The sequence below is a fragment of the Cricetulus griseus genome, chromosome X (genome assembly GCF_003668045.3).
Source record: "Cricetulus griseus strain 17A/GY chromosome X, alternate assembly CriGri-PICRH-1.0, whole genome shotgun sequence".
NCBI lineage: Eukaryota > Metazoa > Chordata > Mammalia > Rodentia > Cricetidae > Cricetulus > Cricetulus griseus.
This window is the reverse complement of record NC_048604.1, coordinates 92,629,443-92,643,253: the sequence shown is the minus strand read 5'-3', so window position 1 is coordinate 92,643,253 and position 13,811 is coordinate 92,629,443. Positions and strand designations below refer to the sequence as shown.

The 13,811-nt window shown below is 43.3% G+C and overlaps 1 protein-coding gene across 2 annotated transcripts in view; it reads left to right on the top strand.

Annotated features, from left to right (window-relative positions):
- Positions 1 to 498: 498 nt before the first annotated feature.
- Positions 499 to 13,811, top strand: part of Sms (spermine synthase) — a 48,238-nt gene continuing 34,925 nt past the window's right edge. The window contains exon 1 of one of the 2 annotated variants that reach the window (XM_027432645.2): positions 499 to 661. In XM_027432645.2, the coding sequence (XP_027288446.1) occupies positions 613 to 661 (49 nt within the window). In that variant the 5' untranslated portion in view covers positions 499 to 612. Of the gene's footprint in view, positions 662 to 3,789; positions 3,907 to 13,811 lie in introns of those variants that run through there. The other variant, XM_027432643.2, reaches the window with a different exon arrangement.

Below are 13,811 nucleotides of genomic sequence, written 5' to 3'. Positions count from 1 at the left end.
CCTGAGCACTCTATTCTGTTCTCAAAAAGTACCCCTTACCAATAGAATTGTTATTAATAATCCCAATGGGTTTCTCTTGCATTTTAAGAAAAAGGCAAGCTGTACTTTCAGACTAAAAGGGTAGATCCTAGCATTTTATTATTATCATTATTTTCACATGGTGAGGAAGTAACTGGGGCCTTGGCTTGGGGAGGAGGGGAGGCATATAGGGAAGTGTATAGGGAGGCCCCCCGGAAGTCGCGCTGAGCCATTTAAAACTGAGGTGACCTCCTAACGGATGGCGAATGGCGGGAGAGCCTGGCCAGAGTCTTAGAGCAGGGCGCGGCCATTGGTGACGCACGCCAGGGAGCCGGTGCCCGCGTTTCCACCATTAGGGAGGCCTCACACCCAGCGCTCCAAGTTCGGGGCTGGAGGCGTCCCCGCTTCCTCCTCTAGGAGGCGGGTCGGCCCCGCCCCTGCGCCCCGGGTCGCTCCCCGCGGCCCCGCCTACCTCCTACTTCTGGCCTCCCCAGGCGCAGCGCACTCCCCGCCAACCCGCAGCCTGACACGCTGCGCGATCCCTCAGTCTCCAGCGGTCGCCTCCCCAGGCATGGCACAGGGCCTCGCCACACTATGGCAGCAGCAAGGCACAGCACGCTCGACTTCACGCTTGGCACCAAAGGTGAGGGCGCCGATCGCCACCTGCACGGTCGCCTCGGCTGCAGCGGCGGCGGCGGTGGTGTAGGCGGCAGCGTCACCGTTCCCTCCGCGCCTGCCGGGCTGAGGCCAGGGCCAGGCTCCGGGGCGCGCGCGGCGGGCTGAACAATGCGGGCGGTCGCGCGGCGCCTGCGTCTCCCGGGCGGCTGCAGCTCTGAGCACCCTGCGGGCCCTCGTGCATCGGCGGAGGCCGCGCCGCGCCCCTGCGGTCCCCGCTGTGCTTGGTCCTTGCAGAGCTCGCTCGTGGCGGTACTGCGGGGCCCGGGGGAGCCGCGACGGTGTGTGCCAGCCGCACCGCCCTTCCGGGCCTGGACCGTGGGTCCACGCGGGCTCGCCCCCCTCCACGTCCCTCTCGGGGCGGCGGAGCGGGGGAAATCCCTTTCAGGCTGTGGGGTGCGGCGGATCCCCATTGGGGGCGGGTGCCCGTTCGAGGCAGGCCTGGGCGAGGGGTGTGCGCGGCGCGGGACTGCTGCCCACGCCACCTTTTCCTGTGCTGGCAGGCTGCTGAATTTCCCTCTGGGGTGGGGGGTTCCCCTTACGGGCAGCCGGGGCTAGAGAAGAACCAGGGCCAGTTAGCGTTTGTAAGGTTCCTCGTTCACTGTGTAGGAGACGGATGGATCCTCAGAAAAGGGACCCGGTGGACGGACAGAGAAAGGAAACGATTATTATTATTGGGGGTGGGGAAGAATGAGATTTGGGCGCGGGAATTAGAGCCACCACCATCACCTCTTATCCGGGATGCTCAGAAAGCAGAGCCTGTTTTCACTAGAAAAGGTTGGGAGGATCTATTGCGTACTGGAATTTGGAGGGTAGGGGTGCATCGCAGGCTTCTTTTCTTTGAGAGAATCAAGCATGGGCGCAGGGGGCGGGAATGATGCGGCCTTTAAACGACTGCTGCAGACTTGCATGTGCACTTCCCCGATCATCCCACATGTAGAGTGTTGGCCAAATCTTGTATTTGCTCTGCTTTCTCTATTGATGGAAGACTTTTTCTGTTAGGATTTTTGTTTTACATCGACTTCATTGTTTTCCGAACTTCTGAGCGCTCACTTGGTACTTTTTCCTCCAATCCTAAAATGTTTCAGATAGTACAAGATTGATAATTTAAAGACAAAAGACAAAATCTGGGGAGTGGAGCAAAACCTGGATTTCAGTCTGACTTTTCTAATTGGTTTTGTTCTGTGGGTTTATTAACGTTTTTGATCCGCATCTTCTCTTTCGGGGTGGGGGGGGGAGGAGAGGAAGGACGGGACAGTGCACATCTCAGGGCTTTCACTGAGTACCTGTAAACTGTAAGCTTGTTAGGTAAGTCATTGTGCTTGGGTGGTCAGAATTGAGCTAAAAAAAGTAGTGTGGTTCAGTTCCCACTTAGGCGAGGATGGAGGGAAGGGAGGCAGCTGGGGGAGAATCCATAGATGAAAAGATGGTACTTGGGTGGTAGAGCTCGTGGAGAGTGTAAGATCACAAAGCCTTTACTGAGTGTTACCTTGGCAGCTTTCAAGGCTCCCTGGTTAATGGGAGTTCTAGCACCGTGAGTTTAGTGGTGAGGAATGTGAAGAAACTGGTGAGCAGACCAAAGGCCTCCCAACTGGGAAGGGGGTGAATTTGGTGGAATGTGTTTCTCATATAATCACATTTCTATTAATCCTTCATGGGCTTTCTAGTAGGCTTGAGGGACAGTGAGCTCGGCATGGGGTCAGAACAATTCTAGCACTTCCCCGGGAGATAAAACCTTCCTTAGTTTAAACATTGAGAATAAAGGATGAGTGCACGTGTATGTAAAGCTCAGTGAAAGGTGCTTTAGCGTTAGCTGTTAATGTTTTAACTCACACTTTGTTCCTAATTAAAACTAAGGAAACTGCAGCCAGGCATATTGGCAGACTTATTCTTAGCCCCAGGGTGCATCTTAATATCTAAATCCGTTCCAGCTTGGGCATATCCTTTCTCAAAACAACAACAAATAAACAAGAAAGCTATGATGGATTGGGCACATGGTGGCTCATGCCTGTATTGAGGCAGGAGAATTCCAGTGAGATTATGGCCAACCTTTTTGAGATCCTTTCTCAAAAACCCAATGATACCAAAGAAAACTGCTAATAAGTCGAAGAACCTTAGGGGGAAAAAGCCCACTATATTCAGGTATATGTTTATGTGTATGTAAGATCTGGAGTTTTTTTTTTTTTTTGGTTTTTGGAGACGGGTTTCTCTGTGTAGCTTTGGAGCCTATCCTGGCATTTGCTCTGGAGACAAGGCTGGCCTCGAACTCACAGAGATCCACCTGCCTCTGCTTCCGAGTGCTGGGATTAAAGGTCTGCCACACCAATGACCCACAGATCTGGAGTTCTTAAAGTGTTCTGTCACTAAATGAAGCCTAAGGCATGTTCAGCTATTCACATTCACATTTGGAAAATGGGGTGATTTGACTACATCATAGGGATTTTAAAATTACTTTCCTTTTCAATTAAGGGGTTTGGTTAGAGATCCATGTGTGAGGTCTCTAAAAACATTTAATTGTTGATAATGAGTCAAAGGCATTACTCTTGGCATGGAAGTATTGGATGTGACTCAAGGGTGAGTCAAATGGTTGTGGAGCTTGGGTGCATTCCCTTCCCCCATTTGTCAGTAATCCTTCCTAATGGAGCAGTTCCATAATGTGATTTTAGTGGAATTAAACTTGAACTACTTAGCAATGTTACTGTTTCAGTTCCATCCTAACCTAGTTACCAATGCAAGCTAACTGTAACCCAGCCACTTAAGTCTGGTGGTAGTATTTAGTGTACTGGCTGATGAAGTAATCCAGAAAATGGTTTTTGCTAAGACAAATGCTCATTTTTTTAAATTTTTATTTCATGTGCATTGGTGTCTTTCCTGCATGTGTGTTTGAGGGTGGCAGATCTCCTGGAATTGTAGTTACAGACAATTGTGAGTTGCCATTTGGGTACTGGGAATTGAACCTGGTTCCTCTGGAAGAACAGCCAGTAATTTTTTTTTTTTTTTGGTTTTTTGAGACAGGGTTTCTCTGTGGCTTTGGAGGCTGTCCTGGAACTAGCTCTTGTAGACCAGGCTGGTCTCAAACTCACAGAGATCCTCCTGCCTCTGCCTTCAGAATGCTGGGACTAAAGGCGTGTGCTACCACTGTCCTGCTACAGCCAGTACTTTTAACTGCTGAGCCATCTCTCCAGTCGAAGAAAGCTTTCCTTTGGTCATCCTGTAAGTAAAATGTTAGACTCTGAGGACTGTTGAATCCAGGAGGCATTATGAGATTTTTTCCCAGCTCAAAGCTAACAAGAATAAATTGGTCCCATGGTGTATAGTTGGGCATCTTGGGACTGGTGGAGGGAGGATACACTCTTTTGTTCTGGTCTCAGCCTCTAATCAGGATGCTGGGTATGTACAGGCATTATATCCTCCTCTTGCTTGTTGTAGCAGTGTGTTCTTGTTAGCCAGCTAGCTCTGAAAACTTCTGCTAATTATGGTTCTTTTTGTTTTCTCCTGGGCTGTGTTTATCTGGGAGGCCAATATCTGGAGTGATCTGTGTTGTGGACATAGGCCAGGTACATTGTAGATGGTGAATAAATGCTAGTTGTGTGATAAATGCTCATATGTGAGCCAGGCACACTTTTTCTTTACAGAATTATGAGGCTGGATTGTGGGGTTTTTTGTTTTGTTTTTAGACAGGGTTTTTCTGTTGCTTTGAAGCCTGTCCTGGAAGTTGCTCTGTAGACCAGACTGGCCTCAAACCCACAGAGATCTTCCTGCCTCTGCCTCCCTTGTGCTGGGATTAAAGATGGGTACCACCACCACCTGGCAGTTTGTGATTTTGAAAATACACCTGCTGACATTCATTCTGTCTTGAGGACCATTTATTATGTTTTCTGTAGGGAAGCAGAGTGACTTGTGTCCCTCAGACTTACACATTACTTTTGTAACAGAAATCTTGGTTAATATGAATAGTAGACTGCTTAAGAAATAGCCTTAACTGAAAAGTGTTAGTGTAGGGGTCCTTTTGCCTGGATTATCTCTTCTAAGTGTGGTGCTAGGGATGGAACCTAGGACCTACATAAGCTAGACACAGGGCATTATGCATGTGAAATAAACCTGTGCCACTGAGCCACATCAAATGTTTTAGGTGCATGAATTAGTTAACGGTTAACTTAAATGGAAATTTTCTAAACACACCTCCCCAAAGTAACATGTGCATCTTCTCCTCATACATACCTACCTCTCTTTTTGGTTTTTGGAGACAGGATTTCCCCTTGTAGCTCTGGCTGTCTTGGAACTTTGTGTAGACCAGGCTGCCTCGAATCTAGAGATCTTCCTGCTTCTGCCTCCTGAGTGCTGGGATTAAAGATGTAACCACCAACCTGCCCTAACAGGACTAGTAAAAATGTGGAATTTCAGACCACTGCAGCACAAAATCACAATTTTCAGCTGGAATATATGACATAAAAATATGATTAAAAATATGATTTCGGGCTGGGTGGTTGTGGCACTTGGGAGGCAGAGGCAGGTGGATCTCTATGAGAGGGAATTACAGGACAGCCAGGGTTACACAGAGCAACCCTGTCTCAGAAAAACCAAAAAAAGATTTCTTTGTTGATAATGGATAGGAGCTGATACAAATGGGAGAAAGCTAGTGAAAAAATACGTATGTGTATTTGCCCCATTCAAATCCAAAGGCCCCTTAAATTGTTTTTACTGGTCCCTTGGGATTCCCTGGATGCCAAGAATAGAATTTAGGCTGGAGAATTTAGGCACACTGGGATTTCGAAAACCTTTATTTTACCTGGAATAAGTTTTATCAGGACCAGGTTCAGCTTTAAAGTACAACTCTGAAGCATGCTTATTATTTGCTTGTGAATCTTTGGCAGGCCTAGTCCACATTTTAAATACTAATAAATTAGGCCCATTGAGGTTTCCAGATTTTTTGTGGGGGTTGTGTGGGGATTGTGCATAGCAGTCTGACCTTAAACTCTTGCTTGCTGAATGATGGGATGGCTATGATGCCTCACTTATCATCCTTGAGATTTTTAAACATTATGTGATAGTCTTTTTGATTACAAGGCATTTGCTGCTTTCCTTCTTGCAAAATCCATTAATTTAAGGTAATGACTTTCAGTTGGGGTGTTTATCATGCCCAACACTGAGGGAAATTTGGCAGTTCTGGGGAAATAGGACTGGAGACTTAGGTCAGTTTACCTAGCATACACTAAGCCCTGTGTTTGATCACTCCCAGGGGCCTGTAATCCCAGCATTTAGGTGAAGCATGAAGATCAGAAATTAAAAGTCATTTTCTAATACATAGTGAGTTCAAGGGCAGCCTGGGTTACATGAGACCCTGCCCCCCCAAAAAAATACAGAACAAACGAAGCCAAAAACATTTGCTACTCACAGCTAGTGTGATAAACATATAAAAGATGCCTACAAGCCTTGCGACAGCCCAAAATGTCAATAGTGCCTGCACAAATAATTCTGGCTTAAGTTCTGGCTAGACATTTCAAGTAATAGCATGATAAACTCAGTAAAATTCCTTTGGTCCTTCTTAGAAACATCTATTTTGCATGTAAATTGTTACGGAAGGCACCACATTTCCCCAAGGTGCTGGTTTGGGGCTTGGGGATTACTTCCTACACAGTCTGTGGAAATATCCCAATTTCCCTTGGTGAAGTACTTTCTGATGGGACCATACCTTTTTGTAATTTAAGTAGCTAAAATGAATTGTAAAGCTTTAACCAGTTTGATTCTATTTAGCCCTTTTTCTGACTCACCAGCTTTCTCATTATCCATTCATTACACTGTATCCTTCACAAAGAATTTTCTTGTGCCCTTTGCCTTTAACCTTGGAGCCTTAGAGGACTCATAAATAGGAGTGAGGAATGAAAGCTTTGATCCCACCCTATGTTAGACTTGTATGAGTTTCGTAGAACAGATCCTGTGCCACCAACGTCCAAGTTTTTTTGTAAATATCTTCCTTCGGGTTAATTCTGATGCTGATAAAAATGTGAAGATCACTGTACTAGGTTCTTTAAAAAAACAAAACAGCCTGGCGTTGGTGGTGCACGCCTTTAATCCCTTAATCCCAGCACTCCGGAGGCAGAGGCAGGCGGATCTCTGAGTTCGATGCCAGCCTGGTCTCCAGAGCGAGTGCCAAAGCTACACAGAGAAACCCTGTCTCGGAAAAAAAAGAAAAACAAAAAAGAGTTCTTACTGCTTTTCCGGAGAACCAGAGACAGACAGCCATCTCCAAAGACACAATAATAACGATAAAAAACCGAAAACATCAAAAGACACTGTTGCCCAACTGTATCAGTTTACTTTGATACACTTAATCCTGAGAACCTCTTCAGCACTGTCCTTGAAGTCTTACTAAATGTATCCCCTGAATGCACTCAATTCACTGCTCATCTGTTTTCAGGCTTCTATTTCTTGGCCACAGCCTCACCATTTGTCTCCATTGGCGGAAGCGCTGGATCATTTGGTCCCTTTTCTCATTTACAAAACATTGCTGGGTCCCTAGTACCTTGTGGGAAAACCCAGTAACCCAGTAAACCCAGTAAACCCAGTAACAGCCCAGAAGTTCCTGCCCAGTTCTTATTCTTAGCACAACCCTTGCCCCCAGTCTTTTGCTTTGCTGGGGCCAGGGGCTCAGAATTGAACAGCTTTGGAGGAAGACATTGATTCTACTTTGCTAGGTTTTCTACCATAAGTGAATTGTGTTTGACATGTTTTATGGACTGCTTGGAAGAGGGCCTGGTTAGACTCTGCCTTCCTTTGGCTTGCCTGTTTGGTTTGCTTTATTGTGAAGTTTTTTTTTTTCCTTTCTTTTTTAAATCAACCTTTGTTTCCTCTGGATTTGCAGAATTTCTTAATAGCACTGATCATTCTCCAGATGACTTAAGGCAAAATAATCTCCCATTGCTGGGAATTTGTTTTGTAGGCCTGCCATTAAATTTGATCAAAATATATTGTATAAAAATTAAAAATTAATAAAAATATATAAACCGTAATGCTTCTATATAGAGTAGTTCCTACATGTCCACTTTTTTAAGCTGATGGAGGTAGCATATGGTAAAATTAATTTGTACTTTATTAAGTAGCCTCTCCTAGATCTCACTGAATGCTTCTCTTGTTTTAAATGCTTTGGGAGGGACTCTGACTGAAAATTTATAACCAAGGCACTGACAATCTCCCCCTCCCCTCGAAATAGAGGAGAGGCGCTTTTTCAAGTCAACTGAAGCCCTGTGTGAGCCATTAAAGAGAGGCGTTTCCAGCTGAATGACTGGGAGGCAATTTGTTTTGTTTGTTTTGAGGAAAGAAAGCCAGTTTGGTTTTTGTGTTGGAGGAATTACCAGTTTGGAATCCTCTTCATCTCCCTTGCATACAATTAAATTGGCAGTATTTGAATTGGAAACTGCTTCCTTAAAGAGTTGAGGCTAGAGCCCTGAGGTCTTTAATAGCTTTGATCCTGGTGGTGCTCTTGGGTTTTTGATTTGGTATCTTAAAGATTAGTGTTGCCAATCTTTAATTTAATTGCAACTCCATATAACCTATCTACACTAACCCTTGTAGCTAAGGATTCATTTATTAAACTACATTTGCAAGGGTGTTCTGGTTTGCACCTGTGTTCTGTAGATAGTGGGGATGCTGAGATTGGAGGATCACAGGTTCATGTTAAGACTGGGCTGTGTAGCAAGACATCATTAAAAAATATTGTCTTGTGGTTGTGTGTTTAAAAATTTCTTCAATATGGCTATCAGTGAGTTTACTAATAATTCTGGGTGTTTAATCCACCATTTTACTACAATTGTAACCCAAACCTGCTGGTGAGCCCTGCAGCTCCAACTACCATTTCATGGTAGTTTAATTATGAGCTTGGTTCTTTTGAAAAGTGAAGAAACCTCCTCAATTGAATCTGCAAAGCGAAGAAACCTCCTCAATTGAATCTGCAAAGCAAGTATGTAAACCATGCACAAATGCTCTTTTAAACTCTTACCAGCTAGGCACTTTTCCAGACCTCAGGAAAAACAGTTCTGCAGCCCTACGGTGTGATGGGCCTGGATTTCATTAAGTCAGTGGTGTCATCTATGTTCTTGGAGAAACCACTGAGGAACTGACAATACTAGTAATCAAATGCATTGATGTGTTTAAGCCTCAAACTCAAAGGAGCTAGTAAGAGCCAGTAGCTTTTCTAGGTTCCCTGAGCTGGCTTAACTGGATGGTTTAACAAATGCATTTTAATTCCTTCCTCTCCATAAAGGCATTAATGATACCAAAATCACACACATTGTGATGTTGTGGGATAATCAATAAAATGCTTGGGAGAGTGTCAAGTGATACATAAAATACTTAACACTAATTACAATGTTTAGGACTGAATACTTTGAAACTGTGCCAGCTGATGAAAATGCTCACATGGATAGATATAGAGATGCAAATTAAGCTTACTCAGAGATTTGGACATTTCTTCTGGAAAAAGAGAAGTAGAAATATTACTCGTTGGCTTGTGACTTGAACCCATGGCTTTACTTAAAGCCCCTGTCCCCATGCTTTTGGTTAAAGTAGCCATGATTGTGAGACATTATTTTTTACCCCAGAATTGAAATTTCTTTAGTGAGAATCCTGAGCAATGTCTATGTTGCTGCTCTATTTAATACTGAATTCTCTTTTCTAGGAGTACAGAGCATAGTGTTCAAACAGGCCGAGTGATATGCCTGTCCAAGGGACTTCCTGATTTTTCTGTTGGCCTTAGAACATAGAGTTGAATGTAGAAGGTTTCTGAAACGTAGCTTAATGAGAAAAAACTCTTTAAAAATTATTTTCAGGACCAATGTCTTGTATCAGTCCTTGGGAAAGTACATTTTATAAAGTGTCATGTTTTATAATAGTGCTTAATGTTGAAGCTCACATTATCATACTTTAGTTCTGGTTTTGAAGTGTTGGCAATGAGATACCCTATGCCTTCTTGTATAAACATTAGATGTTTTCTAGTTTGTCCAGTCTGCAGCTGGGGGCTTTGGTGTTAGAGAGAAGAAAGAACGTGCCATCAGCTTAACTTCTCTTGGGTTGAGGTATAAAAATAAGGTAAGACTTAAGAAACAAAGTAACTGGGTTGGCAGGTGGCTCAACTGATACAAACCTTGGAACCCATGTGATAGGAGAGAACCAACTCCCTCAGATTCTTTGTCCTTAAGTAAGTCTACACCCAAAACAAATGTAAAGAAATAAAACCCAACATGTTTTGTGATTTGTTTTTCTTTGAATAAGGAATCTGGCTTGAAGAGGCTGCAGAAAAAGAAATTCCTGAAGTAGTCATTTATAGATTTATCCTTTTATTTTCTTTTTTGAGACAACCCCTCACTATGTGGTCTTGGCTGTCCTGGAACTCATTACATAGACTAGGCTGGCATAGAACTACTAGAGCAGTGGCTCTCAACTTTCCTATTTCTGTGACCCTTTAATACAGTTCCTCATGATGTGGTGACCCCAACCATAAAAATCTAATTGCTATTTCATTGCTGTAATTTTGCTGCTGTTATAAATTGTAGTGTAAATATGTGACACACAGGATATCTGACATGTGACCTCCAAAATGGGTCACAACACACAGATTGAGAACCACTGGCTTATTAGACACTGAATAACTAAGCCACCTGACACCTAGGAAGGACTCAGTCAAGCATCACAAGTCACCCTGTGGTACGGCAGCTTCAGCATGCATTCAGAAGAGGAAAAGGCTACAGCAAAAGAGAACTTTAAAAGAAAACATCTGACCAGGTCAAATAGCCACCCCTTCCTTTGTTGATGGCAACATTGCTGTCTTCTTTGTGAGGTATAAAAGGTCCCCAGCCACCACTTCCTTCATTCCCTCATCACAGAGCATTGGGGCACATCTCAGGCTGCCCCCGGATAGGAGAGTAATGGTAATTTCCTTTAAATCCATCTAGAAAGGGAACATGTAAAAAGTGTGGAATTGTCCAGGCCTGGTGGTGCATGCCTGTAATCACAAATTCTTAGGAGAATGAGGAAGATTGCCTTGTCTTACTTAAAATAAATAGCTCCCCCTCCAAAAAATAGCTGGAGATATATAACTCAGGGAAATAGGACCTGCACAGCATGCACAAAGGTCCTGGGTTCAATAGCAAAAGAGGAAGAAAATGGGATTGCCACCCTAGACCTTTGCCAACATCATGACTATCCAGCTTTCTATCGACTAACATTACCACCACCATTATTATTATTGTTGCTGCTGCTACTACTACTACTTTTAGGAGGAGGAAAAGAGTATCGGCAGGATCTCACTATGCAGCCTTGGCTGGCCTGGAACTCTGCCTCTTACATGCCTGGTTTAAAGACATGCACTGCCACTCTGGCCTCTCACAACCCACTAACTCTAAGTTGACCGAATTCCTTTCCAGTCATCTTCCTAATATTGCTATCTGTGTTTCCATGAACAATTCAAAGATTTTTTTCTGATTATGTGACAGACTGTGAATCAACAATGAGACAGCATTCAAAGAGGTTAAACATTTAAATAATTTTTTGCAGGAACTATTAGTCAAGAAGCTTTCCCCACAGTACTATCAGCAAAATTCATATTTGTGTAAGGACCTTCACAATGGACCTTCAAGTAGCTTACTCAGAACCTAGAAGGTGAGAGAAATACAAATGGCATGGGACAATAATAGAGAGATATAGAAGACAAAGGGACACAAGTCAAAACAATCTAAGCATGAACAGAGCTATGTGCTGTGACAAATTCCAGATGGGAAAAGGGCCATGTAAGGGGCCTGGGAACCTGTACTTCCAAATGTTTCCAGATGACTCAGAGGGGGCAATCAACCTCACTGGCTTTCTGTGACTTAAAGGCAGAGGAGTAGGGAAACTTTCTGAAAAGGTCCACATAGTCCAGTGTTAAGGTGGTGCAGGCCAATCAGGCCTCAAATCCCAGATTGTCAAAGTGCCTTTACCTGAGATTGTATTACAACTCTTTAAAAATGCTTAGCTGGAGGGTCAGATTAGACCAGGGCAGCTAAGCAGGATTTGCCCAAGGACTTTAATTTGCTGGCCTCTGAGTCTATGTTCTTTTCTAGCTCTAAAGTCTTAATCAACAAGGACATTGAGCCCTAGTGTGACAATCTGAATTTTAGAAGTGGCTTCTTAGAACTTAGCCTCAAATAACACAAGCACTATTTCCTGCAGTTAACTCACCAATTTATTAATTAAATGTTAGAGAAAATCATCAATCACCTATTTAAGATGCCTGCTGTTTATGGAGTATTTGGAAATAACACTGGCAACTAGTGAAGACATTTCCATGATAGAGAAAAAGTAAATTAGGGAAATGGCAGACCAGCAAGGCTGGGAAAGAGAAAAAGAGAAGTCAGAATGCCAATACTAGGAATAAACCAAACTAAAAACAACAACAGCAAAACGAGCTACTGTTTCAGACCCCACAGGCACTACAAGGATAGGGGAATATTATAAACCTAACACAGACACACATTTGACAACTTCCAAAAGAAATGGGCCAGTTCCAACAATACTAACTGCCATAATTTAGTCACTATGAACTGGCAAATATCTTAACAGCCCTACAACTAGAGAGAACTTAATTTGTAGTGTGAAAACTCCAAAGAAAGGCAGCTGAGATGCCTCAGCAGGTAAAGACACTTGCCACGAAGCCTGACAGGCTAAGTTTGGTATCCTGGGATCCACAAGGTAGGAGAGAAACAATTCCCACACATTGTCTTCTGACCTCTGCAAATGCTTGCAGTCTATCTCACATAAATAAACACATAGATAAATAAGTGTAATTTAAAACTATTTTTAAAAGAACTCCAAAGAAATTCTGAAGCTACAGAGTTTCATTAAAGAGTTCTAACAAATATTCAAAGAAAAATTAACACTGTTTTGTCATACTTTCTTCTAGAAAACAGCTGAGAAGAGAAGGCCTCACAATTTTATGAAGCCAGTGATACTCTAATACCAAAACCAGACAAAGATAGTCCAAAAAGAGAAAGCTATCAGAAAAAAAAAAATCTGATCCGCTTATTGATAGGCCAAAGAAAAACTTCACACCATCATACTGAATTAGGATAGAAAGAGTAATTTGATAAAAATTTAACACCTCTTCAAGATAAAGGAAAAGAGATTTGAGAGTAACTTTCACAACTCCTTAAAGGACATCTACAAAGTCTACATAGCAGCAAATAGAAAACAGGGAAACAAGGCATATCTCTTTTCACCACTGTCAGTAAACCCAGATCAGCAAGGCACAGAGGTTAACAGCTTTGATATGGTAAAACAGGTGGACTCCAAACCCCATGTCATTTACCTGTTTTATGGGGGGGGGAAGGGGGCAGCAATGTGTCATGACATGTGTAATAGGTACCAAGGTCAGAGGAGAACTCCTGGGAGTCTATTCTCTCTTTCCACCAAGTGGATTCTGGGGATGCAACTCAAGTTGTCATGGTTGGCAGCAGGCGTCTTTTACCTGCTAAGGAAGTGGTTCTCAACCTGTGGGTTGCAGCTCCTTTGGATGAGTAATCCTTTCACAGAGGTTGCATATTGGATATTTACATTAAAATTCATAACACTAGCAAAATTGCAGTTATGAAGTAGCAATGAAAATAATTTTGTGTTTTGGGGATCCATACAACACGAGGAACTGTATTAAAGGGTCGAAGCATTAGGAAGGTTGAGAACCACTGGTCTAGTAACTCATACAAACTAACACTATCTTTCACCAAAATAAAAGGCAGGCTTTAGCAAAGTCTCCATCCCTAGTCTTTGTGAAAAAAGAAGAAAAGGCTAATTTATTTTTATTTTATACATATGGATTTTTTTGCCTCCATTTTGGATCTGTGCACCATATGTTTGCAGTGCCCTCAGAAGCCTCTGGACCTGGAGTTACAGACTGCCATTTGCTGCCACATGGTTGCTGGGAACCAAACTCCAGATCTGGAACAGCAACAGCAGGGCCTCTTAACCCCTGAGCCATCTCTCCAGCACTCCTTTGCTTTGTAAAAATTAAAAGTTTCAAGGATGACACCCATAGATATGCTAATGTGGATGGGGACAAAAGCTCAGAGGCCTTAACCCTAGCTAGACAAAGA